This window comes from Triturus cristatus, chromosome 7 (assembly GCF_964204655.1).
Source record: "Triturus cristatus chromosome 7, aTriCri1.1, whole genome shotgun sequence".
Classification (NCBI taxonomy): Eukaryota; Metazoa; Chordata; class Amphibia; order Caudata; family Salamandridae; genus Triturus; species Triturus cristatus.
Genome location: NC_140590.1, coordinates 623,931,223 through 623,956,077, shown reverse-complemented (window position 1 = coordinate 623,956,077; position 24,855 = coordinate 623,931,223). Strand labels below are relative to the sequence as shown.

The window sequence follows — 24,855 nt, the reverse complement described above, 5'->3', positions numbered from 1 at the left end:
CCGTCATGCTGCGGCCGTTGGGCGCCGCTCCGCCCACGCGGCGCTAATTCCCCGCCTTTGCGGGCGATTAGCGCAGTGGGCAGAGACGTGACGGAACCACTCCGTCATGAGCACAGCTCAACCGTGGCTCGTGACGGAGCGGTTCCGTCACGAGCACAGCGCCACCGTGCTGCCCCCAAACCCCCCCAGCGCCGCGGCAGAATTCCTGCCGCGGCGAAGGGGTTAATGCTTCCTCAACATTATGTAAACAATCAAATGTGCTTCTTTTTTTTCTACGCCATCTCATGCCCTTCCTGCCAATACTATGTTCATCTATCAGAAAAGAATCTCAGTGTTCCTTGAAGTTTGAGTGAGTAAAACTTTGCATGCAGGATCAACTATTAATGACTGATTTAGAGTTTGGCAGGAAGGGTACTCTGTCCCAAATGTGATGGAGTACCCTGTCCGACAAACTCTTGGTTCGCATGCCTCATTTAGAGACAGGTGGACTGTAAGGTTTCTGTTGACAGAGACCCTGTTGCCTTCATTGACAGAAAGCTTCCTTCAATGGCCCGACGGAGTAGGGGCTATCAGAGGAAGGGCATTACACTGCCCATCGTATTTAGGGTGGGCAGTGTAATGCACTCTTTCTGTGTTTTTCTCTGCAAGGTAAAATATGGTAGTAAGAGACAGAAAAAAACAAATATTGACTCCCACACCATGGGAAATAACTTCCATTGTTAGGGGTGATTAGTTTTTTTTGTTTTTCAGAAACAAACTCCTGCTTCTGGGAGTTTGTTTCTGGAAAACAAAAAACGCTAAAGGTTTGGTGGATGGCCGTCAAAAGCAATGGTGGCCATCAACTACATATTGTGTACCTTGGAGTGAACCGCTGTGATAGGTTTCCTTTCAAGGTGGACAGATGACTGCTGGGCAGGCTGTCATTTCGAAACTAACACATGGGTTACTGCGGGAATGGTGGAGGTAATGCCCTCTGCCATCCCCACAACCAATACTCCATCCATCAAGGAATAAATCTAGTGTTCTGCACTAAGCATATGTACAATAAATAAATACTTGTGCATCTCTCAATCCCTTATTCAGAGAAGCGGTAGGTAAAACTATATTTTTGCCTACTGTTCGTAAAATCATGCTTACTTTTCAGTTTCAAATAAGCCTTTGTGAGACACAGAAGATTGACCCTTTTTGCGATTCAATTTATTCCAATTTCGTTGTTACCAAATGCTGTGAAGTTGAAAATAAAATTGTGTAGGAATGGATCAGGTTCAATATAAGTTTTCATGTTAGGTACAGGACCTGCATAAACCAGTCTTAGCGGGGGAGGTCGAGGGGTGGCAAAGCTGTTGACCTTGTAGAGCAGACACAAGGCTCTCACGTCTGTGCTTGGGGATTGCTACTATTGCTCTACTTTGGGGCTGAGACCTTGACCAGGCAGCTGCTATTTAGAAACCTTGTGGACTAATGGTCTATACTCTGTTCATGGTTTGCAGGAGCAGAAGGTGGTCATCAACATAATGGCAATAGCATCCTCTCAGATATAAGCCAAAGTCCTATCTGTATCCATTATAATGTTTTTATTGTCCAGATAAGAATGCTTTACATCAGAAGCCGTGCTAACTGACCAAAAAAAGTCGTATTATGTGCACCAGAGTATGAAGCATGTATAAACAGAAACAGAAACAGCAGCATGGCAACTGCAAAATGCTTGTGTATGTGTGTACGTGTGGAAAGTGTGGCAGACATGACACTGGGTTTTTGTATGTGGCAACTTAAACAAGGTTGATAATTGTTTGTGACTTGACTACAGGAAACAAGAAAAGGTTAGGGGGGGGCTATGGCTCTGCCTATTCAGTATGATATTATACTGTAGAGAGGCTGACTGCTTTATGTCTATTTTCAGAGCTGTGCACTGGACTTAGGGAAATTCTGTGAATTTCATTTCATTCAGCTGAACATTGACATTTCCTTCCCATTTGCGATTTGTTCTGGAATTAGATTCATTGTGCTTTGATTTGCAACCATGAGCCAACAATACAGAGGATGTTAAACAATACAGAGGATGTTAAACAATACAGTGGATGTTTTTAAACAAACCAGTGGATGCTCATTTTCACTTGTAACAGTACACTGATAAAAATAAGCTACCTGTGTCTAACTTTTGCAAGTTTCCCTGCATAACATCTGCACTCCTCATTTTTTCTATGGATCAGCTTGGTACCTATTTCTTGGTTGCCACTCTGAGGGGCTTAGGAGACCGACAAAATTAAGTTACACTCTTCTGTTTGGTGTTGACGATTATCAATTGGATCAAATCCAATGGAGTCCATACTGTAAGTGAACATATTTCTATTTTAACTGAGACTTTCAATCTTATGATTTGAAATGTTATTTCTAATACTCTTCATACATAAGTTCCCTCCTTTATTCAAGCCATACATCCAAAAAGCAGGGGAAACTGGGAAAGAAAATACGTTGTTGTAGGTGTGTAGTAATGTGAAGTCATCAGCAACAGAATAAAATGAAACACTATTCTTCTCACAGTCAAGGTAAACACCAACTGATTCAGGTTTTTGCTGACTTATTTGAGTTTTTTGTTTTTCATGCCAAGCAGATAAAGATTTATTGCTCCATTCTAAACACCAGGATACCTTAGTTCTTCCTAGACTCTCCATTTTGGAAATCTTTCTACCTGTAATTCGAACAGCCCATCCTTCACAGTTGTTTGTAATGATCTCCCAGTAATTACATCCATCAGAGAAACTCTGTGAACATAACAGCTGATTGTTGATGAACCTGACAGGGGAGGATGGGTATGAACACTTCACGTCTGAGACAACCACAACTCTGTTCTCCTGTGCAAGGCGGAGGTAACAAGAAACGGTTTGGGGATCAAAGCTTAGGTCGACAGCATCTACAAAATAAAAAAATATTAATGTAACAAAAATACGATTTCACTCAAAACACTCAAGCACAATGATATACATACTAATGAAAATAAAGAGCTTACCATCACAAGACTACATACAGTTTAGTATTTTGCATACCATAAGTACATTGTTTTGTGATCCAGGCTTTTGAATTAATGATGTATCGAAATGTAACTTGTACGATAGTGGTTTAGCGAGGGCATTCGCCCCAGAATCATGAAGCTAAACTGATTTCTGCCTGCCAGACCAAGGGACATTTTGAAGAAACATTTTGGAACACTAAATGCCCATTTTCTAAAATGTACTACACCACACCACAACTCTCAGGACTGACGCCTTCATCTTCAATATTTATTTCCTCTTTCGCATCTCTCTTTCACCTCTCATTTGAGGGAGGCAGGAAGAGAGGATCACTTATGAATCTGGGATGATACCCTCACCACAGGTGAGTAACATTTCCTTCTCTAGCAAAGGACACTCACAAGATTCATCTGTGGTTTGGTGCAAGGCCGGTGCATCAGATCTGAAGAAGGGTGATGTTTTCAATGCAGTTTAATCTATAAGCGATGTGGTGGTCAATGGTAGTTTAAGGTCGCTATCTTTTTTAGGTCTCGCCTGACCCAGCGCATGCGCTGATCTGGCGAGACTTATTGAGAGGGCTCCAAAAGGTGCTACCAGGCCCGCATAGAGCTACAGTGCATGTGCGCGGGCGCGCGCGCCGCGCTTTACCGCGATTACTTTCACTTTCGCAGCCGCACGGGCGCTTTGATGTTTGATCTTGATCACGATCACTTTCACTTTCGCGGCCTCAGGTCCGCTTTGCATAGCCAATAGGTCTCGCTTTTGGGACCTTATAAGTATTTAGTTATGCAACTGTTGCATGGCTAAACACTTATAAGGTCCCAAAGGCGAGACCTATTGGCTATGCCAATGCTTGTTTATCTTCTAAAGCCTTTTTAACTAATTTAAGGGTGACCAAACAAAAAGGCTCTTTCTATTAGCAGGAAGCTTATGTTATACTGTTTCTATCTCGTAGTGCTGAGGATAACTGGGCTACAGAGAGGAATCACATTTGAAATTACGCTCTGTACCCTCATGAGTCACCCGGAATTATCAGGTGCTGAAACAACAGACCCAATTTTTTCACCTGGAAGATCTGACTGGTAAAATCGCATTGGAAAACACCTGCATTACAGCCCAGACTCATTGCTTGGTACCTCCCGGCCCTCAGACAAGGCATGGAAGGAGCATGTAATACTCCCTCTGCCAGGCAATAATCTCACCAACACCATGCCTCCACCCCCTTAGGACAGCCCCAGTACACATTGACCACCTGCTCAGAACAGGTGGTAAATGTGTGCTTTAAACCCATGGAAAAGGAAATACTGTGCAGACTAGTGCCGGGTAAGGCTGCCAGTACAGTAACATTTGCAATTAGGGCTATGTGTCCAGTATGCCTAAGGCTGTTTCGTGCTGGAGAGTCTGTTGCAGCAATGTTTCCCCAGAGTTCTTTCCAAGCACTTGCCATTCAAGCAGCCACCTTCACTTTCTTCTCCTTGCTGGCATTTCATTTCTGAGGATTGGGGAATGTTGGTCTTGCCTCCCCTAGCACTGCCATGTTGGAGGGTTGAGTGGGTCCTAATGCGCTGTGTGTGTACTCTGCTCACCCTCCTTCAAGCCCTCTTGGTTTTGAGGCTGGTAGGGGTGTGTGGAACAAGGGAAAGTGGTAAGGGGGCTGTCTAGGCGGTAGATGTTCATCACTGCAGCCTCGCAGCACTGGGAAGTTTCTTTGGTCTCTATTTGGTTCTACTCACAACCCCACTTTAAACGTCTAATGAACTTGACCTAGACTCCCAGTCATGGTATCTCTATACTGTAGTTACTGGTGCACGGTGTCCTTGTACCCATGGTTTCTCCCTCAACTTGCAGGGGCTTCCTGTCATGTCCTCTTGGTGGAGACAGAGTCTCTTGATAGGAAAAACGATAGGCTAGATACCTTTTGAGCTGAGTTGGGTCTAGCCTCATATTTGGAAACACTTCTCTGGTTAGATTTGGGATTTATAGCCTCTGCAATACCTCATGTCCTCCCTGGGCGAGGGAAACGCCTTCCTCCATGCATCGGGAGGCACGGTTGCATTTTACCTTATCACTTGATGAGGATGCCAAAGGGGTTGTCTACGATGTGTGAACATTGTATGTGCCCAGACTTTTTTGGAGAGAATGGGAGTATTTCAGGGCTAGAATTTGGATCATGTGTGTGATGGTGTGGGTAGAGCAATGGGGACATGCTCAGGATGCGGATGGACTACCTGCATTCGGACACGCTACAAAAACAAGTTATGCTCAGGATATATTGTTTAATATGCTGCCCTTGTATAAATGAAAGCTCTCATGTTTTTACAATAAAGGCAAAGTGACCTCACAGCCTTTTACATTTGTGATGTGAAAGGAAGTGCAATAAGTGAAATGATAGAGAACTTTTCATATTAAAAAGGCCAGTAACAGCCTGGATTCTGAACCAGGAGAAGATGAGAGCACCAGTGATGATGAAGCGTTGCACAGGTGGAGTACAGGTCACAGCACTGGCTACGATTACTCGCATATTTCAGGAACATCAGAATGATGTGTACTGGAATGTGTATTGGGCTGTGGACCCAGCAACTCTAGAGTCTATAGCGTTATTTCTGGCGGAGATAGAGCCCCAAGGTACCCATCACTCTGAGAGGCCCTGGAGGCACTGTCCCCTAAAAAACTCCAGGTAGCGATGGCTTCCCGATAAACATTTACCAATCATTTAAGCTGCTACTAAAAAAAACTATTAGAGGTTTTTAGGGAGGCCCGACTCTGGGTGAATTACCTCCCTTGATGCAGGATGGGCTCATATGCATGATGCAGGGGAAGACCCATTGGGTGCCTCCTCTTATAGACCACTGACTATGAGGGACTCCTAGTCTATGAAGATCAGTGTGGATTCATCCCTGGATATACCACAGCTATAAATATGCAGCAATGGACTCATGTATTTCATTCAATGCAGAATGAGTGACAGAGCTGGTTTCGGTGTCGGTGGATATAGCCAAGGCCATTGAAATACTGGATTGGACATACTGGAAGTCCGAAAAAGAATGGGTCAAATCTTTTTCCGAGCCCCACAGGCACTTCTTGATATGGATGAAGGTGGCTACCTGGTGTCCTGGATATGCAAAGCTCTCAAAACAGACAGACCCTGGAGACAGTCGGCAGCTTGGGTGGCCTGCAATGATGACTTAAGGGGACAACTCCCAGACAGCGAATGGAAGATGACTTGTGCTTTAGTAAAAGGGGTCTCCGGAAATGCCATGTTCAACCTAATCCATATTAAATATGTGTGCTGTAAGTGTCTTACACCACTTAAACTACATATGATTAATGTTGGCGGTTCTACTGCATGCCCGCGCTGTGGACTGGGGGAGCCACATTTGTGCGTTTGGCACAATACTGTGATAAGGTTTTGACTTATACGCGGGCGGTTGTGAAGCGGAATTGGGTAGCAACGTGCCCTTGATCTTTCCCCCAAACAATGCCTCTTGGGTATCGTAAGCAGGCATAAAAATGGGAAGATGCAATATAAATGTCTTCACCTTGCACTACTCCCAGCAAAAAGGTGTAGTTCCCAGCCAACACATGACTATACAAGACCAGAGGTGACACTCGCGGAGAGAGACAATGTTGAATGGTCACTGGTGGAGGAGATGCATATCAGGCTGTCTCGTAGAGAAGAGAAGGTTGCTGAGGACTTGGAGGAATGGGGGGGACATACTGACTACATTAAAGGAGGCGGGGGACGGAGGAGAGGAATAACATGGGACTAGGTGGGGATAAGTTACGGAGGTTTTAGGTATGGGTATATCCACGAACACTGGAAAGGATGTGCTTCCAGATGAACGGCTTCAAATGGGGCAAATAATATGATGTAATTTACATATAGGGAGGAAGTCGCAAACTGTTGGGCAGGGTTAACATAGCTGTAACAGGGTGTCGGCATGGGTGAGGAGAGGTGTGTCAAAGTCTTTTGTATTAGTACATTGTATAAGACCACGGCATATTGTACAATGGTGAAATGCATAAATAAAGATTATATTTAAAAAAAGGGCCAGTGACAGGATAACTGATTTTATTTAATGCTTTGCTGTAACTTAATAATCAACGTCTATCTTATTTATATGAGTAATGGAAGGCCTGCTTTATTACACTATTTGTTTTGTTCCCATAGTGCAACATCCAACAAAGCACATTTGACAGAATATCCCACAAACATCCAGCGCAGCACAGATCTGCTTTAGTCAAACCTCCTACAATATACCCAACATAGCTAACCACAATATGGTGGGCTATTTTAGTCCCCAATACCACCTATGACTAGGGTGTGTGTCAGACAAACGGAGAATTAATAGACTTCAACTCATTTCAAGAGGAAATCTCTTTACCGGGCTATGAAACTGTAACAATTATAATGAAAAATGTTAAGAAAAAATCAAAGAAAACCTCCCATTTATTTAGAATTCCATACTCACTTTCCAAGAAAAAAAAACATTGGACAGTATTCAAACATACAAAAGGAAAAAGGTAATAATGCTATATACATATGCATGTTTGCGTGGATACCCATATATCTAAAAACATATGTCATTTAGCAAATAAAACCATAACCTGCTTTATGAAAAGAAAACTGTTGGAAAGAAAGGAATCCGAGACTGACCATGGCAACGGATGAGAGAATGAAAGACAAAACTGCACAATGTATGGAGGTACACAGATAACTATATATATATTCACTGAAAAAACCATAGGTTTCACACATGTTATAGTTAGCGGAAATTTTACTGATAAAAAACCAGTGAAATTCCCCCGTTATAGTTAGTGCAGGCAACTATAACTCACGCGACCGCAATCCTCTGCTGATGCTAATACTGTATTTAGACACTTATTTGCCCATGTCTTCTTCCATACATTTTTAGCTATACATATATTACAAATATTTTTTTTTCATAAAGACACATATGTCATCAGCAGAAGATTGCGGTCGCGTGAGTTATAGTTGCCTGCACTAACTATAACGGGGGAATTTCACTGGTTTTTTATCAGTAAAATTTCCGCTATCTATAACACGTGTGAAACCTATGGTTTTTTCAGTGAATTTGCAAGGTTTTTTAAATGCTAATTCCTAACTATAACGTGTGTGAAACCTATGGTTTTTTCAGTGAATTTGTACGGTTTTTTAAATGCTAAGTTACTTTACGCCATTCGTGGCGTGCGCGCCCACTTAACGCAGTTCGTTCCGTGCGCGCACGGTAAGCACGCGGTGCGCTTCGCGCACCGTGCGCCCACTTTACGCAGTTAGTGCCGTGCACGCACGGTGGGCACGCGGTGCGCTACACGCACCGTGTGCCCACGTTACGCTAGATGGGCCATGTACGCACGATGCGCTTCGCGCACCGTGCACACATGGAGGACATATGATGCACTTCGTTTTGAAAGGTAATATTTTAATTTTTCGTAATTTTTATAAGCCATGCACAAATGGTGCCCTTCGGGCACCATTTGCACACGGGGTGGAGAGAGTGTGGATAATTTTTTCTTTTATTATTTATGTTTAAAATATTCTAGTTTATCACACCAATGATAAGCCATGCACAATTAGTGGCCTGCGGCCATCAATTGCACACGGGGTGGGGAGAGTGTGGATAGTTTTTTTTTTTTAATAATTTTTTACCGTACGCGTACGGTAAGCGTAATCGGCGAAATTAGCGAAAAAATAAAAATTGCATTTTTGGCCTTGGGGGGTCTTTGGGGACTCCCTCAACATGGCTATGTGTGTGGGAGCTGTCTAAACAGCCCCTTTACATGTTTTTTGGCTTTATTTTACAACCTAACTCTCAGTGCGAGAGAGAAAATGGCGGCCGCCGCTTCCTGGTTTCGGCCGATTCGAATGTTTACTAAGATCTAAGAGCCAATCAGAATCGCGCTCGCGCACACCACCGTACGCGTACGGTAAGCGTACCGTAAGCGCACCGTAAGCTGGCTCAGATATATATATTGATTTAAAGGCTATTTTCTCAGAATCTACTGAACAGATTTACACCAAACCTACAAAAGGCACTTCCTTGACCTGAGGACTACCTCTCTGCCAAATTTCTAGTAATTCTGTTCAGCCGTTCGGGCTGTAGCCCTGTCTAAAGGTCCTATGGAAAAATGCATGGGAAAAACGCGTTTTGGGACCCCCCTTTTATCTCAGCCCCCGCTTGACGAATCCCCCCGAGACTTTCAGGGTAGGAGCGGAGCGTAGCGCCCCACCTATTTTGAAAAATTCGTGAGGATTCGTCGACCGGCGCCAAAGTTATTCAAAATAGAATGTTGAGGATTTCCTATGGAAACGTGGTCCTAACTATAACTACCTACTGGCGACCGCCAGTAGGTAATATATATATATATGCTTTCCAAAGTCCTTCACGATGCACAGAAATGCAGGTAACAGGAACAGACCACTCCGTAACTTAGAGAGTAAAGTGCTTTTATTCTTCTTCTGACAACAGCATGACGCGTTTCGACCGGGAAACCCGGTCTTGATCACATGACATGCAAAAAAGATCGTAGAGTTTAAATAGCGTATGGATTGCCGCCAAAACTACTACTCTAAAAATAAACATAGAAAACATACTATTGATCAAAAATCATAACAAGTCTGACGAGATGTATCCATGAGAATATTCTTCCATACATTTAAAATTAAATTGACAGGCAAAATAATTGATTAAATTGTTCAATTAATACAATACACCCATGTAAACAGTACAAGCGATAAAAGATAAAAAATACAATATATATAATATATATCATAAAAATATCACGCTAAAATTAGTACTAGAAAACAGGGAAATAAAGATATCTTGGGCCAGTGCCCATAGACTGTCAATGAAAAAAGAAGAAGATCATAAGAAAAATGTCTTATGAAATAGCAGAACAGACCTGTATTCATGATTTACGTAGCAGCTCAATGCATAAATAATAAATACGCATCAAATTACTGTGTAAAAAATAACACAAGAAGTAGCAAACTAATGAACTAAATATGAAAAGAGAATAACAACTGTAATTTAAACAACACACTGAGAAAACACATAATACAGCGAAATAAAGATATGTCCATAAAGCAAATTCCAAATCTGAGGTAAATGAATTCATAAATATAAATTAATTTATGAGAAAACAATATAAAATAAATCCTATCATGGAAATATTTTAAATAAAAATAAATATTATTAATAAGCCATCCCAATGGAAAGAGTAATGAAAGGGACAAATATCTTGCAGCTGTATAAAATGACTAACAAGAGAGTAAAAAGAGTGATGAGAAATCTTACTTTCAAATCCATTAACCACCAGCTAAACTTCAATCCAATCATCAACACCCCATCAATATCGAGAATAAAACTGGTAAAACCACAAGATAAAACCAGCTAAAAACGATACAGAAAAAGTATAAAAATGACTAAAACAAAGCAGAGCTAAATAGAAAAAAGGGATATAAAACACTATACAACATCTAATAAATAAGAAGAGGATATAAAGCAGCAATGACACAAAGAACAACTAAGAATCATCAACACCAAAGGATTCAATTGATCAGAGATATACAGTAGGGGGAGATCAATTCTCTACACTTATAGAAAATTGTGCAGGTCTTCCCCAGTGTTTAATCCATTAGGGATCTTGGTGTCCAAAAGTAAAATATAATGGCTTTCCAATTGTCTGAGTCTTTTCTCTCTATCTCCACCTTTCTTGGAGAATGGGACAGCATCAATAACAAAATAGCTAAGATCTTTTTTTTTTTTTTTTTTTTTTTGAAACCGTTTATTGCAATCTCAAATATATACAGGTAGGGGCCTACAACCTTCTGGCCGGCCGCTAAAGTGACGATAACAAATGACATACATACAGTGAGGCACTTAGCTTTACATAGACACTAAGGCAGGAGGTATCCACAACGCGGGCCATGTGGCTCTGAGCCCACAATACGGTTTCATTTTATACAACACAACAACATAAATAAACACACACCCGCAAGGCAACCCACGATCGAAAGTGGCAGCACATGCTCCTCAAATGGGGGACCCCAAACCAACCACTGAAAACCCCCGAGAGGGGAAGGGAAACAGGTCTGGGACCGGGAGAATACTGTGCTCGGAACTGAGGGAGGGAGCAAACTAGGGGGATGGAGCTGGTGAAGCGGGAGGCAACAACGGCGGCTCGCAGATATCCCCGCGGTAGGCGTTCCAGGGGCCCCATATCTTCACCCATGCCCCAGGCTTACCCCGCGCCACATACACCACCTTTTCTCGGAACATGCACCAATCCATGTGTTCTTTCCAGGCCGACACCGCCGGGGACCTCTGGGATCCCCACAGCTGTGCAACGTCCCGTTTAGCCACCATATAGCCCAGAGTCACCCATCGCGTCTGCGGAACCGAGTAATCGGTCGGTTCCCACACATTCAGCAAACATCTCCTCGCTTCAGGCAACAGCGCGACATGCGTAACCGCTCGCAGGACCTCATGCACACCACGCCAGAATCGCTCCACCCTCGGGCATTCCCACAAAATGTGCAAAAAGGTCGCTGAAGCACCACACCCACGCTTACACAATCCGTCCTCGGCATAGCCCATACACAGAAGCCTTGGCCCCGTCATGTACACCCGGTGGAGTATCTTAAGCTGGACGAAACGAAGGCGAGCCGGGATGGCCACCTCCTTCGGAGAGGCCACCGCGGAAATCCAGTCCTCGTCGTCCAACTCCAGCCCATCGGCAACCCAGGCCTCGCGGAGGCCAGTCAGTAAGCCCAAACGATCATTTATCAATTTCTTGTAAATGAGGGAGATCGTGCTGTCCGGAACATGGCCATCTAGCACTCGATCCTCCAGGGGGGAGGACTCCGGGATGGAGGCCACGTCTGGGAAGACGGAGCCCAGCGCGTGACGGACCTGCAGGTACCGAAAGTATTCACTGCCCCGCAGCTGAAACTCCGCCTGCAACGTCTCGAATGTTTTAAATCCTCCCCTCGTCCAGAGATCCCCCACTGTACTGATCCCTATAGTGTCCCACTGCTCAAAGCCCTTCGAGGTCCACAGAGAGCCCAACCTCTCAGACGCATACAGCGGTGACGCCCGGGTCAAACGGTCCTTCCAACCCATAGCTGCATTAGCCGCGTGCCATACTCGCACCATGACCCGCGTGGGTCCCGTCAAGCGGGAATCGGGCACACTAGCGTAGAGCGCTCGATTGTAGTCGCCACCGGGTAGGAGCATCTTGTCCATTTCAAATGCCGGGTTTAGGGCGGGCCCATAGAGGCCCTGATTAATTGCAGCTAACTGGGAGGCCCAGTAATACCGTTTAATATCCGGGAGGGCAATCCCTCCGTCGTACCACGGGAGCGTCAACTTTGCCAAGGCTATACGCGGCCTCCCATCCCAGAACAGGCGGCGCTGTAAACCTTCCACTTCACGGAAGTAGCGCGCTGGGACCAAGTCCATAGTGTTCTGGAGAGCGTACAGGAAGCGCGGCAGTGACATCATCTTGAACAACGCCGCCCGGCCGAGCGGCGAGAGTGGCAAGCGCCTCCAGCGCGCGACATCCTCCTTCAGGCGCCGGAGGGGGGGAAGCAAATTTCGCTCGTAGCGGGCCACCGGGTCCAGCGTAATGTAGACACCCAAGTATCGAAATCCCTCCGAGGCAATCTGGATCGGACAGCCCCGCGGGAGGACAGGAGCCTCCCCGGAAAGCACATAGACACAGGATTTGGCCCAGTTGATGACAAGGCCTGAATTGCGGCCAAAAGAGTGCAGAACATCAACCAGGACAATCAGTGATTTGCGCGGGGAGGCCAAGTACAAAAGGATGTCGTCTGCATAGAGAGACACTCGGTCCTCATACTCAGGGGTCCAACGGAGACCTCGGATAGAAGGGTGCCACCGCAGCCACTCCGCCAGGGGCTCCAAGGCTAGTGCGAACAGGAGCGGCGACAGGGGGCAACCCTGTCGCGTGCCCCGTCCCAGCCCGAATGGGGCCGAGACTCGACCATTCACCACCACCTGTGCTAGTGGGTCCGAGTACAACAATTTGACCCAGCTGATGAAACCCGGCCCAAAGCCAAATTTCGCCAGCATCGCCCAGATGTACGGCCACTCGAGTGTGTCGAACGCCATAGTGGCGTCCAAAGACGCCAAGATGGCCGGCTCCCGCACGAACGGAACACGCGCTAGCACGCCGTGCAGGCGTCGCAGATTAAGAGCCGTATTGCGGTGGGGGATAAAGCCGGACTGGTCTTGGTGGACCAGGTCGCCCACCACGCCGACCAGCCGGTTGGCGAGCACCTTGGCGAGGATTTTAGGTTCCGCATTCAAGAGCGAGATAGGCCGATAGGATGTGACCCGATCTCGAGGTCTCCCCTCCTTGTGGATGACCACGATGGTAGCCAGACGCTGGTCCGGTGGGAGGGAGCCCCGCGAGTGGGCCGCAAGGAACATTGCGCGGAGGTGGGGTGCCAGTACATCCGGTCGCAGCTTGTATAACTCGATGGGAATGCCGTTCGGGCCCATGGCCTTGCCAGAAGCGACCGAGCGGATGGCGAGGGCGATTTCGTCCGAGGTGGGGGCGGCATCCAGCAACTCCCTGTCCTCCACAGAAAGGGAGGGGAGCGCGATGTCACGCAGCAGGGCATGGGAATCCTCCTCCGAGCAGGGAGAAACCGGGGAATATACCTCGCGAAAATAATCCGCGAAGCAAGAAACAATGCCTTCCGGCTCAATGACACGCACACCATCCGTCTTCTCAATCAGCGGGACCACACGACTCGCTCTCTCCTTCTTATCCAGCCACGCAATCAACTTGCCCGCCTTATCACCCACATCATACAATCGCCCCTGTTGCTCTCTGCTGAGGCCCCTGGCCGCCTCCGTGACGAGGGCCCTATAGGCCGCCTGCTTAAGGTGCAGAACGTGGAGCGCAGCGTCAGTCACCCCACTCCCCAAATCACCCTCCAATTCAGTAATTTCGGCCTCCATCCGGGTCACCTCCTCCTGTGCGCGCCTCCGGGCATGGGAAATGAAGGAGAGGGCCTCCCCTCTCAGCACTGTCTTGAAAGCCTCCCACAGGGAGATAGCCGATAGGACTGACCCCACATTCTCCTCGAAATACCGTTGCAAGGATTTAATCAAGTCAGCGCGAATAGTGGGGTCGCGCAGGTACCAAGCGTTGATTGGAGCTACCCTGCCCTCCCCCCTCGGGAAGACATCAAAGTGCAACAGGAGCGGGGAGTGATCTGAAATGCCCCTCGCCAAATGGCGCACCTCCCCCACCCTCCCGGCATAGGCCGCAGGGACAAGGATATGATCAAGCCGCGAAAGGCTACCATGGGCACCCGAATGGAAGGTGTACTGCAGCTGAGTGGGATGCTTTAAACGCCAGCAGTCCACCAATCCCAGTGTGTCCAAAAGGCCCGACAGCCACGCCTGTGCCCGGGGGAGGTCCCTAGGGGGATAACGATCCATAGTCCCAGAAACCACCGCGTTGAAGTCCCCCCCGACCACCAGAAGCCCCCCCGGAAGGTCAAGAAGGAGGCGTCCCAGGTCCGCAAAGGTGGTGGACTGTAACCCCGGTGGGACGTACACTGAGACAAAGACGACTACTTTGCCCTCCATTCTCCCCACCAAAACAGTGTAGCGTCCCCTCTCATCATGGCGCACCTCATCTATTTCTAGCGGGAGCGAGGTCTTGACCATAATGCCCACCCCTCGTGAGCCTGACGTAAAGCCCGAGTGGGCCACCAAACGATAACCACGTCGATTCATGGCACAAAAGGAGTTACCAATAAGGTGTGTCTCCTGCAGAAAGACCACATCAGGCGAAATCCGTTTCAGATATTGCAGGACCACACCCCGCTTAATCCTATCCCCCAGCCCGTTAACGTTCCAGGACAACACAGTCAGGTCCCTACCCCCCATCACATACAGATGCCATCATTTGTCCCCCCGAGGGCAACTCAAAAAAACCAGTACAATAAAGGGCTTGCCTTGCGGTAGAAACGAACCACACCCCACCCCAACCCACCCATCCCAACAGAACTCCCCCCACCCTGCACCCCTGCATGAGCCCAAACAGCCCCCCCAAAGTGCAGTGTGCCTGTCGCCCCATAGAAAGAAAACTAACTAGTCCCCCAGAGGAGGAGGGAGATCCCCCAACAGACCCCGCACGACCTCCACAGGAGGGGAACTTACCCTAATAGTCAATGGTGACAATGGTGACAATAACACAGCCCGGAGCAAGGCCTACCATTAGTCCCTTAGGCCTGACCCGGCGGGCCCTCCCCACCAACCGCACCCCCCCCGCCCCCCCGGCCCCGATCCCCGGGCAAAGTGTCCAGCCAGTCCCCGGCCGCCTCGGGACGATCAAAAAAGTGCGTGCGGCCATCTACCTCCACCCTCAGCTTAGCTGGAAAAAGCATCGAATATTTGAGATTCAGGTCTCGTAGGCGACGTTTGACACCCAGAAAGCTTAGTCTCTGCTTTTGGACCGCCGGGGTAAAGTCAGGATAGAAATTAATATCCATGTTGTCAAGTCTGACTGGCCCTTGGAGCCTAGAAGTCTGCAGGATAGCGTCTCTGTCCCTAAAATTGAAGATCCGGGCGATGAGAGGCCTCGGAGGGGCGCCGATCCTAGGCCTACCCCCGGGGACCCTATGGGCCCGCTCCACTGCAAAGAATTTGCTCAGCCCCCGAGGCTGTAGGTGGGTGAGGACCAGGTCCTCCACGAACAGATCCGCTGCCTCCGCCTCTCGTCCCTCTGGCACCCCGATAATGCGGACGTTGTTTCTCCGGGCCCGACCCTCGGAATCCTCCAGTCGACGATTCATCAGGGCGCTCGCCTGGCCAAGCCTGCGCACCTCCTGTTGGAGGGCCGCCACGTCAGTTGTGAGGCCCGAGGTAGAGTGGGCCAAAGAATCGACCCGGTCATTCGTTTTAGACAGATCGGCTCTCACGAGGCCCACGTCCACGAGGACCGAGTCGATCTTCTGCGCCAGAGTGTCAAAGCGCTGGTCCACCGAGGCCTTCATCTCGGCGATGGCGCCCATGACGTCCAGGAGGGTCAGGTCCGTGGGCGGAACAGGAGCATCAGTCGGGCCCGTGGGGGACCTACGCAGCACCTCTGGAGATCCCTTCTGGAGGGTGTAGCGGTCCATGTTGTTGGATTGTTGGGCCGTGCCACGACGGGTCGACTTCACCTTGGCCCGGTCGCCATCTTGTTTTGTGGCCATGGTCGCAATCCCCGAATCGAGCCAATCTCCTCAAAAAGGGGGCAGACAATCCCGTTCAAGGGCGCCGGGGGGGGGCGACCACCGCTCCTCAGGACGGTTCGCAGCCGGCGGGCCGGCAGGGCAGCCCAACGAGGCCACAGCACCGCACACCGCCCCGCAACCCAACCTCGCCTGGCAGCGAGGAGGGCGCAAAAGCGAAAGTGAAAGTGCGGGGCACGCGAGCCACCCAGCCTCGCCCGCCGCTGTTGTTCACTTTGTGTCCGGATCGCCCCACAACTCCAATACGGGGGGCCGGCGTGGAGAAGGCCGCAAACCTCAATCGATGCTCCTGCCGGTGTCCGAGGTCCGATTTAAAAACGGAAAACGGGCGTCACCTCTGCTCGGGCTCACAAATACAGTCCCCTCATCTGGGACAGGATTCTGTCAGGATTTATGCAGGAGGTCGCGGAGGTCCTCGGGAGCCTCGCACCTACGCGGCCATCTTGGTTGCGCGCTAGGCTCCTCCCCCCAGCTAAGATCTTTTAAGTTATTTTGATGAACTAATTTAAAATGACGCGCCACTGGATAGCTTGAATCAGAATTAACAATAGCTTTAAGATGTTGCAGGATGCGATTAAAAACTTGAAGTTTGGTGCTACCTATATAGCGGAGATGACAAGTGCATTGAAGCACATAAACTGCATAGTCAGTTTTGCAAGTAAAAAAACCTCCAATTTTAATACTGTCTTGACTGAAGGCATCACTATATTCACAAGTATTAGCACCAAATTTACAAGCCCTGCACGAGCTACATTTAAAAAAACCTTTCTGATTGGAAAGCCAATTAGTAGATTTGCAAACTTCAGGACTGGCTTTAACTAAAGCATCTCGCATAGAAGGAGCCCTTCTAAAGGTAATGCCAGGAATTTCAGAAATAAGAGGAGCAAGAGTTATGTCAGTTTTTAAGATGGGCCAATTAGATCTAAGAATATTTCGTACTTTTTTCTCATAACAACTATAGGTGGTAATAAGTCGTATGGTCATATCTTCATTGTTAACAGGTCTAAGGGCCCTAGAAATCGTGACATCAGTATTAGAAGCCTGAGATAAATCATTCGTAATACTCGTATATATATATATATTCAAAAAGTCTCCAAATGTGCAGTCGCGCACAAAGACAGGAACGGACAACTTGGATTGCCAGTGCTCAAAATTCGAATTTATTCAATCAAGATAAGTGCACAGCTCATGACGCGTTTCAGGCCACTCGGCCCTTGCTCACATGATCGCGTTACGCACATAATGGTAAATTTAAAGGAAAACACCAACCATCACCTGACTGGAAAGAGATGGCACTACAATAGAAACTGAAGAAATACTCAAGTTTTCTGATTCATAAAGTTAATACAAACGCTTTTTGAAAACTGCCAAAAACATAATAAATAGCACAATACTAGTTCATATAACCAAAGACAGAAAATAAGGACCAAAACATAGAGAATGACCATTTAAAAAATACATGAAAGATTGAATTTACATTGATATTGGTAGCATGTGAGACTCTATTAGTACGCGAAGAAGACTGATATTGATTCAGAATAAAAACATCAATAACTTGTCATTTCATAATTCAATCACGTAATCAAGGCAAACATTAAAATACTCAAAATAGTGTCAAGCCAACTTTGGTTAGTCATAAGAACCTGATTAGCGTTTGTTGAGACAAAAAAAAATGCAGTCTGCCAATGTAAACTTTTTGTTGAGGTATCCAATATGGTTTGACATGTGACAAACAAAATATATATGAGGTGCAATCTAGGACAGAACAGAAATCGGACTTAAAACCAGTAAAAATACATTCCATTAATACACTTAGCATAAAATTAGAAAAATGAGTCATGTGAGGAGCTATGTGCCTGCATGTCTCAATAGATTGTAAAGTTCTTATGTTGTGTATTACCCACTAACATGTTTACAAATGGCTGACACCTTTGACTGAAGAAAGTCGGGTGTCCTTTGTTTATGTTTAGCAGTTAATGTGTATTTAAGTCTGCTTTACGTCGGCGCCGGCCACTATTGATAAAGGTGGCAGACGAAATGAGTCTGGTCTTGTGAAATAGAACATATATATACATATATATATATATATACATATATATATATATATATATATATATATATATATATATATATATATATATTACCTACTGGCGGTCGCCAGTAGGTAGTTATAGTTAGGACCCTCTTACCATAGGAAATCCGCAACATTCTATTTGGAATAACTTTGGCGCCGGTCGACGAATCCTCGCGAAATTTTCAAAACTAATGGGGCGCTACGCTCCGCTCCTACCCTGAAAGTCTCGGGGGGGATTCGTCAAGCGGGGGCTGAGAAAAAAGGGGGGTCCCAAAACACGTTTTTCCCCATGCATTTTTCCATAGGACCTTTAGACACAGCTACAGCCCGAACGGCTGAACAGAGTTACTTGAAATTTGGCAGAGAGGTAGTCTACAGGTCAAGGAAGTGCCTTTTGTAGGTCTGGTGTAAATCTGTTCAGTAGTTCCTGAGAAAATAGCATTTAGATCAATATATATATCTGTGGCAGCTTACGGTGCGCTTACCGTGCGCTTACGGTAAGCTTACCGTACGCGTACGGTGCCGTGTGCGAGCGCGATTCTGATTGGCTGTTAGATCTTAGTAAACATTCGAATCGGTCGAAACCAGGAAGCGGCGGCCGCCATTTTCTCTCTCGCACTCTGAGGGGGGGTGGAAAAACAAAGGCAAAAAACATGTAAAGGGGCTGTTTATACAGCTCCTAACCACCTAGCCTTGATAATGGTGTCCCAAAAGAACCCCAATGCAAAAAATTCAATTTTTTTTTTTTTTCAAAAAAACGGCGATTACGCTTACCGTACGCGTACGGTAAAAATTATTTTTTTTTTAAAAAGTATCCACACTTTCCCCACCCCGTGTGCAAAAGGTGGCCGAAGTGCACCTTTTGTGCATGGCATATCTTCTCAAGGAACATTTAAAATATTACATTTCACAACGAAGCGCATAATATGTCCTCCATGTGCGGACGGTGCGCGAAGCGCATCGTGCGTACATGGCCCATCTAGCGTAACGTGGGCACGCGGTGCGCGTAGCGCACCGCGTGCCCACCGTGCGTGCACGGCACTAACTGCGTAAAGTGGGCGCGCGGTGCGCAAAGCGCACCGCGTGCTCACTGTGCGCGCACGGAACGAACTGCGTTAAGTGGGCGCGCACGCCACGAACGGCGTAAAGTAACTTAGCATTTAAAAAACCGTACAAATTCACTGAAAAAAACCATAGGTTTCACACACGTTATAGTTAGGAATTAGCATTTAAAAAACCTTGCAAATTCAGTGAAAAAACCATAGGTTTCACACATGCTATAGTTAGCTGGAGATTTTACTCATAAAAAACCAATGAAATTCCCCCGTTATAGTTAGTGCAGGCAACTATAACTCACGCGACCGCAATCCTCTGCTGATGACATATGTGTCTTTATGAAAAAAAAATATTTGTAATATATGTATAGCTAAAATTTAATGGAAGAAGACATGGGCAAATAAGTGTCTAAATACAGTATTAGCATCAGCAGAGGATTGCGGTCGCGTGAGTTATAGTTGCCTGCACTAACTATAACGGGGGAATTTCATTGGTTTTTTATGAGTAAAATCTCCAGCTAACTATAGCATGTGTGAAACCTATGGTTTTTTCACTGAATATATATATATATATATATGCACACGCAATCCCCCGCAGTACTCCATTTCACCAGTTCTGCATAAAGGACGGTACGGACCCAGGTATAGGTGCTGATTTGTTTATTTCTTTAAACCCGCACTGCCGCCGATATATATATCCTTCAACACTTCTCTGTTGCAGGGGTCTCCGACCCTGACAATGCGGCCTCAGCACCACGGGAACGGAGCGTCACGCTGAATTACCAGCAGCAAACATGACAAAGCTGAGGCCCAACATCAAGGATCAAAGCGCTTTAATGAATAACAAGATGCAGTAGTGTTCTATCCAGATGTGTTTCGGCTTTATATCAGCCTTAATCATTGGTGAGCAGTCAATTATGTCAGGTGACCAAATTTAAAAGCAGACTGCTTGATAATTCTGTAGTCCATGGTCCTCAACTTCCCAGAATGCACCATGGAAGGTAATGTCAATCTTATTTGAATTTGTAGTGCATATGTTCTCAGTTCATCATTTAAATATAATAATATTCTTCCAACGTGCTTTGCCCATTTGCTGCCACACAAAATGTCTAAAAAATGCGCTTCTCTCCTAAGTCAGCAATAAGCGGTACGATTACCCCTCTTGCATCCCTTGCTCACCTCTGAAATACATTTACTTTAGGCAAATCCTTTATATCCCTAACAGAGGCGAACGGGTCATGGCCCCAAACGTACATCCCTCAACACTTCTCCGTAGCAAAGGGCCCCGACCCTGACAGGGCGGCCTCAGCACCACAGGAACGGAGCGTCCCCCTGAAACTGCTGCCGCTTGTTATTCATTAAAGCGCTTTGATCCTTGATGTTGGGTCTCGGCTTTGTGATATATAAATATATATATCCCCAACTCTGGCACACATAATCTCTTAGCCAGACACCGACACTGCAGTTCCAGTCTTCAGGTAAGTTTTATTAATTAATTTTCGGGCTGTGACCCGTTTCAGCAGGGTCCCCTGCCTTGTTCACACATATATCGCCAGTAGTTATTTATCGATAGGACCTAATTTCTATTAAAAAGCTGTTTTTGATTTGCCAATAACTTCGGCATAATTTGACGAATCTTCACAAACTTTTCAACGCTATCGGTGCAATCATTTCAGCTGCTGTCTTAAAAATGTTGGAGAGATCCATCAAGCAGTGGTCGAGAAAAATGGGGGGTCCCAAAAACGCTTTTTCTCCATGTTAATTTCCATAGGAAACTTTAGACACAGCTACAGTCTGAACTTATGATCGGAATTACACCAAATTTGGCAAAAAGTTAGCTCCTGGTCCAGAAAGCACTCTTTTTGTTAAATGGTGTAAATTCGTACAGTAGTTCCTGAGAAATTTAAAGATTTCTCAGATATACAACAGTGGCTGCGGTGGATCCGCAAACCCTCCCGATCTCGTGCCTGAGATCTAATTGGCTGGCAACACTTCAAACCTGGAAGTGTTGGAAGTCATCTTGTGACTCGGTTGAACATTGTCGCAAGAAAAAACGTTGACCTCTTGGGGAGGGGAGGGGGGGGGGTGGGGGTTCTCCCCAGGGTCAATAAAGCATTTTAAAAAAATATATTTCAGTGGGAGTCACTTTGGATCCGTAAATACACCAAACATTTTCCTGCGCTTCTTTTAATTAGGCCCCCTGTGGACCAGGGACTGAGGGGGGGGATTACAAATAAAAATGCGACGGTCCGTGTGGGCCCCAGGGACCGTCACCTCTCCGGGGCTAATACACTGGAATACAGGGGGCCATGCCAATATGTAAACATTTAAAAATCATATGTAAAAATAATGTGTGGGGTGGTCCAGCTCCCCCACGCCGCCCCGGGGACCTCCACCACCACGGGACACAAATGAAGTAATGACGGGGTCTGTTGTGGACCGCCAGGAACCCCCACCTCCCCGGGGTTATTCAGAAGATGGGAGGGGGGCCACCTGGGACATTGCAGTGATGTCACTGACCAGGCCATGAGTGATGTAATATGTGAGGTCTAAGCAGTGCATTGCGGGGACGCGAGTTATAGTTAACTCAGGTAACTATAACAGCTGAATTTCTCTGGTCTCGAATGAGTAAAATCTGACCCTAACTATAAGGTCCCTGTAACCTTTTTTTTTTTTTTTTAGGAATTACAAAAGAAAAAATGTACAAAAAATATATAAGACATTTTCTTATTTTCATTTTTCCTATACTTCCTATGTTATTTTTTAGTTTACTTTACTTTACTTCCATTATTCCATCTTCTAGCAATACCATAGAGCGATTACACTAGGGCAGCCGTAACCCTTAGAGTACTGTTTATAACTTACAACCTTTTGTTAATGCCACATATCTTTAAAGGGGCTTATAACCCATAGCTTCCCGTTTTCTATTATCCACAATGCCACTTGGCGCTGCTACAGCTTGTGGATGGCTTTATCAATCCATCCTTCTATTCTAAACCACTTAGGTTCCAGTACTCCCTGGGGGGGCGTCCTTTCACATACAGCTACTTATGCATGCACAAGACAGATGGCTTATCTTTATCCTTGTGTGTTTAATTTAATGTGTTTTATTTCCATTTCTCACGTTATACATATATATTAGATGCATTAAGTTCATTGTTAAATTTTGATGACAATTGCAGAATTAACGTGATCTGAGTCTGTTTTCATGTATATTAATGATTCTTTTCTTTAAGTCTTGCCAAAAGGTTCCCCAGATACGAGGCCGCACTCCAAATGCAGGTGGGAAACATCCTTTATTTTCCCAAAGAAGGCAGCTTCTCATCCCTTCATTTCTTTCGTGTCCCCCAGCCTGACGCGTTTCAGGGAATGCTTTCCCTTTCTTCAGAGGCCAAGTTGAGCAGCTTAAGGATTGCGTGTACTGCACTGTCCCACGCACGAAGAATTAACTGCCTCCGGTGTGCTGCTTCCGGTGTGCACGTTAAATATCCCCTGTTTGGAGGTGCATGCTGGGACCTGCAGTAGATTTGTGCATTAAATACCCTCCAGTGGGTTTACCCTTCAATGGGTTTAAGTGCTCATAATTCATTTTCCACGGACCAGTTTAAAAAGCTCTCCTGTGAGCTGGAATCAGATTCTGCCAGTCTAATTAAGGCACCTGCTCTGCCGTCACGAGAGCATTTCAATTTACCTCGTGCAGACCCACTTCAGGGCGGTGCGTAGCCCCCACGGCCTGGAAGCGCCGTGATTAATGTCATGCCAAAAGGTTCCCCTGGCAGAATCTGATTCCAGCTCACAGGAGAGCTTTTTAAACTGGTCCGTGGAAAATGAATTATGAGCACTTAAACCCATTGAAGGGTAAACCCACTGGAGGGTATTTAATGCACAAATCTACTGCAGGTCCCAGCATGCACCTCCAAACAGGGGATATTTAACGTGCACACCGGAAGCAGCACACCGGAGGCAGTTAATTCTTCGTGCGTGGGACAGTGCAGTACATGCAATCCTTAAGCTGCTCAACTTGGCCTCTGAAGAAAGGGAAAGCATTCCCTGAAACGCGTCAGGCTGGGGGACACGAAAGAAATGAAGGGATGAGAAGCTGCCTGCTTTGGGAAAATAAAGGATGTTTCCCACCTGCATTTGGAGTGCGGCCTCGTATCTGGGGAACCTTTTGGCATGACATTTTCTTTAAGTCTATTTAATTTTGCTTGGTCATGCCCTGTTGTAAAACATTTAAAAGTAGCCACTTCCAGTCTTAGAAGTGACTTTGACAAAGACCGTGAGGTTGAAACGCATCAGTCAATAAATCTTTTCTCTTATATTCAATCCTGAGTGCGGCTTTACCTTTTTGTTGCGAGACAGAATTAATTTATATATATATATATGTATACAGACATATATATTGTAGTTCAAATGTGCATAGTGACAATAAAAGATAAATATGGAGCCGTGACCAAGGAGCGGATTGCTCCGAAATGCGTTGGGCTGTTTATGCTATTTGTATTAATAAACACGCTGGAATCGCATTGAGCAGCAGCCTGTTCCCTTTATTTTCATTGGATGAACCTGGCAAAAGGGTGAATTGGACCTCGGGAGCAAGCATGAGCGCCATCTGTTTCCAATTATCGCAATTGGCACCACTCGCGGGACTTCCAGCCTATGCGCGCGAGGGATGCTGCAGCTGCTTTCACTTCACGGTCGCTTTCAGCGCGGTGCGTGCCTGATCAGCTGGCCCTGTGTTTTGTAGATGCTGATGCCTGCTTTGAAGGTGGCGCGAGGTGAGAGCAAGGCTGTGTGTTTCACTGCACTCACGCCAAGCTAGAGCACTCGGCGGTAGGGCCTGGAAGGTAGGGACCGGTTCCTTGGAGAACAAACACTCTCAAACCCGTAACAGGAGCTTAGACAGCGCTGAGAGTTCAAATCTCAGCCCATGGGAGGCAGAGACACAGTGCATTCGGAGATGTATCCATGTCCTGAACACCCAGCCTGTGTTCTCAGACCTCACATCACCTAGTGGCTCTGGCCTTCTTCGAGCTTGCTGCCTCTAGCAACACTCTGCCCCTTGGACCACTCTGGGCCCTGGGGTTGTCTCTCGGAGCTATGACCAGCCCTCTCATGGATCCCTTCCTCTAGCTGCTGCCACCTCCTAGCAGACCCAGTCCTCCCAGAGCCCATGTCTCCTAGCAGCCCCGTCACCTTAGTTTCCGTCCTCACGCAGTCCTGGTCTTCTCGAAACCCCCTTTGTCTTTACAGCTAGCCCCCTCACAGCTCCTGCCCTGGCCCTTAAAGCTCCCACGCCCTTGCAACTCCAGTCGTATCGGAACTCCCTTCGCCTAGAAGCCTAGGCCTTCCTCCGAATACTCGGCATTCTTAGCTCCTGTCCCATAGCAGTCCTAGAGCTTCCAGTCCCTTAAT

The 24,855-nt window shown here is 46.6% G+C and overlaps 1 protein-coding gene across 1 annotated transcript in view; it reads right to left on the bottom strand.

The window, feature by feature from the left end:
• Positions 1-264: 264 nt before the first annotated feature.
• RNF135 (ring finger protein 135) overlaps positions 265-24,855 on the bottom strand; it is a 210,595-nt gene continuing 186,004 nt past the window's right edge. Inside the window, exon 7 of the mRNA XM_085617211.1 lies at positions 265-2,911. Within this exon, the coding sequence (XP_085473337.1) occupies positions 2,352-2,911 (560 nt within the window). The 3' untranslated portion in view covers positions 265-2,351. The remainder of the gene's footprint in view (positions 2,912-24,855) is intronic.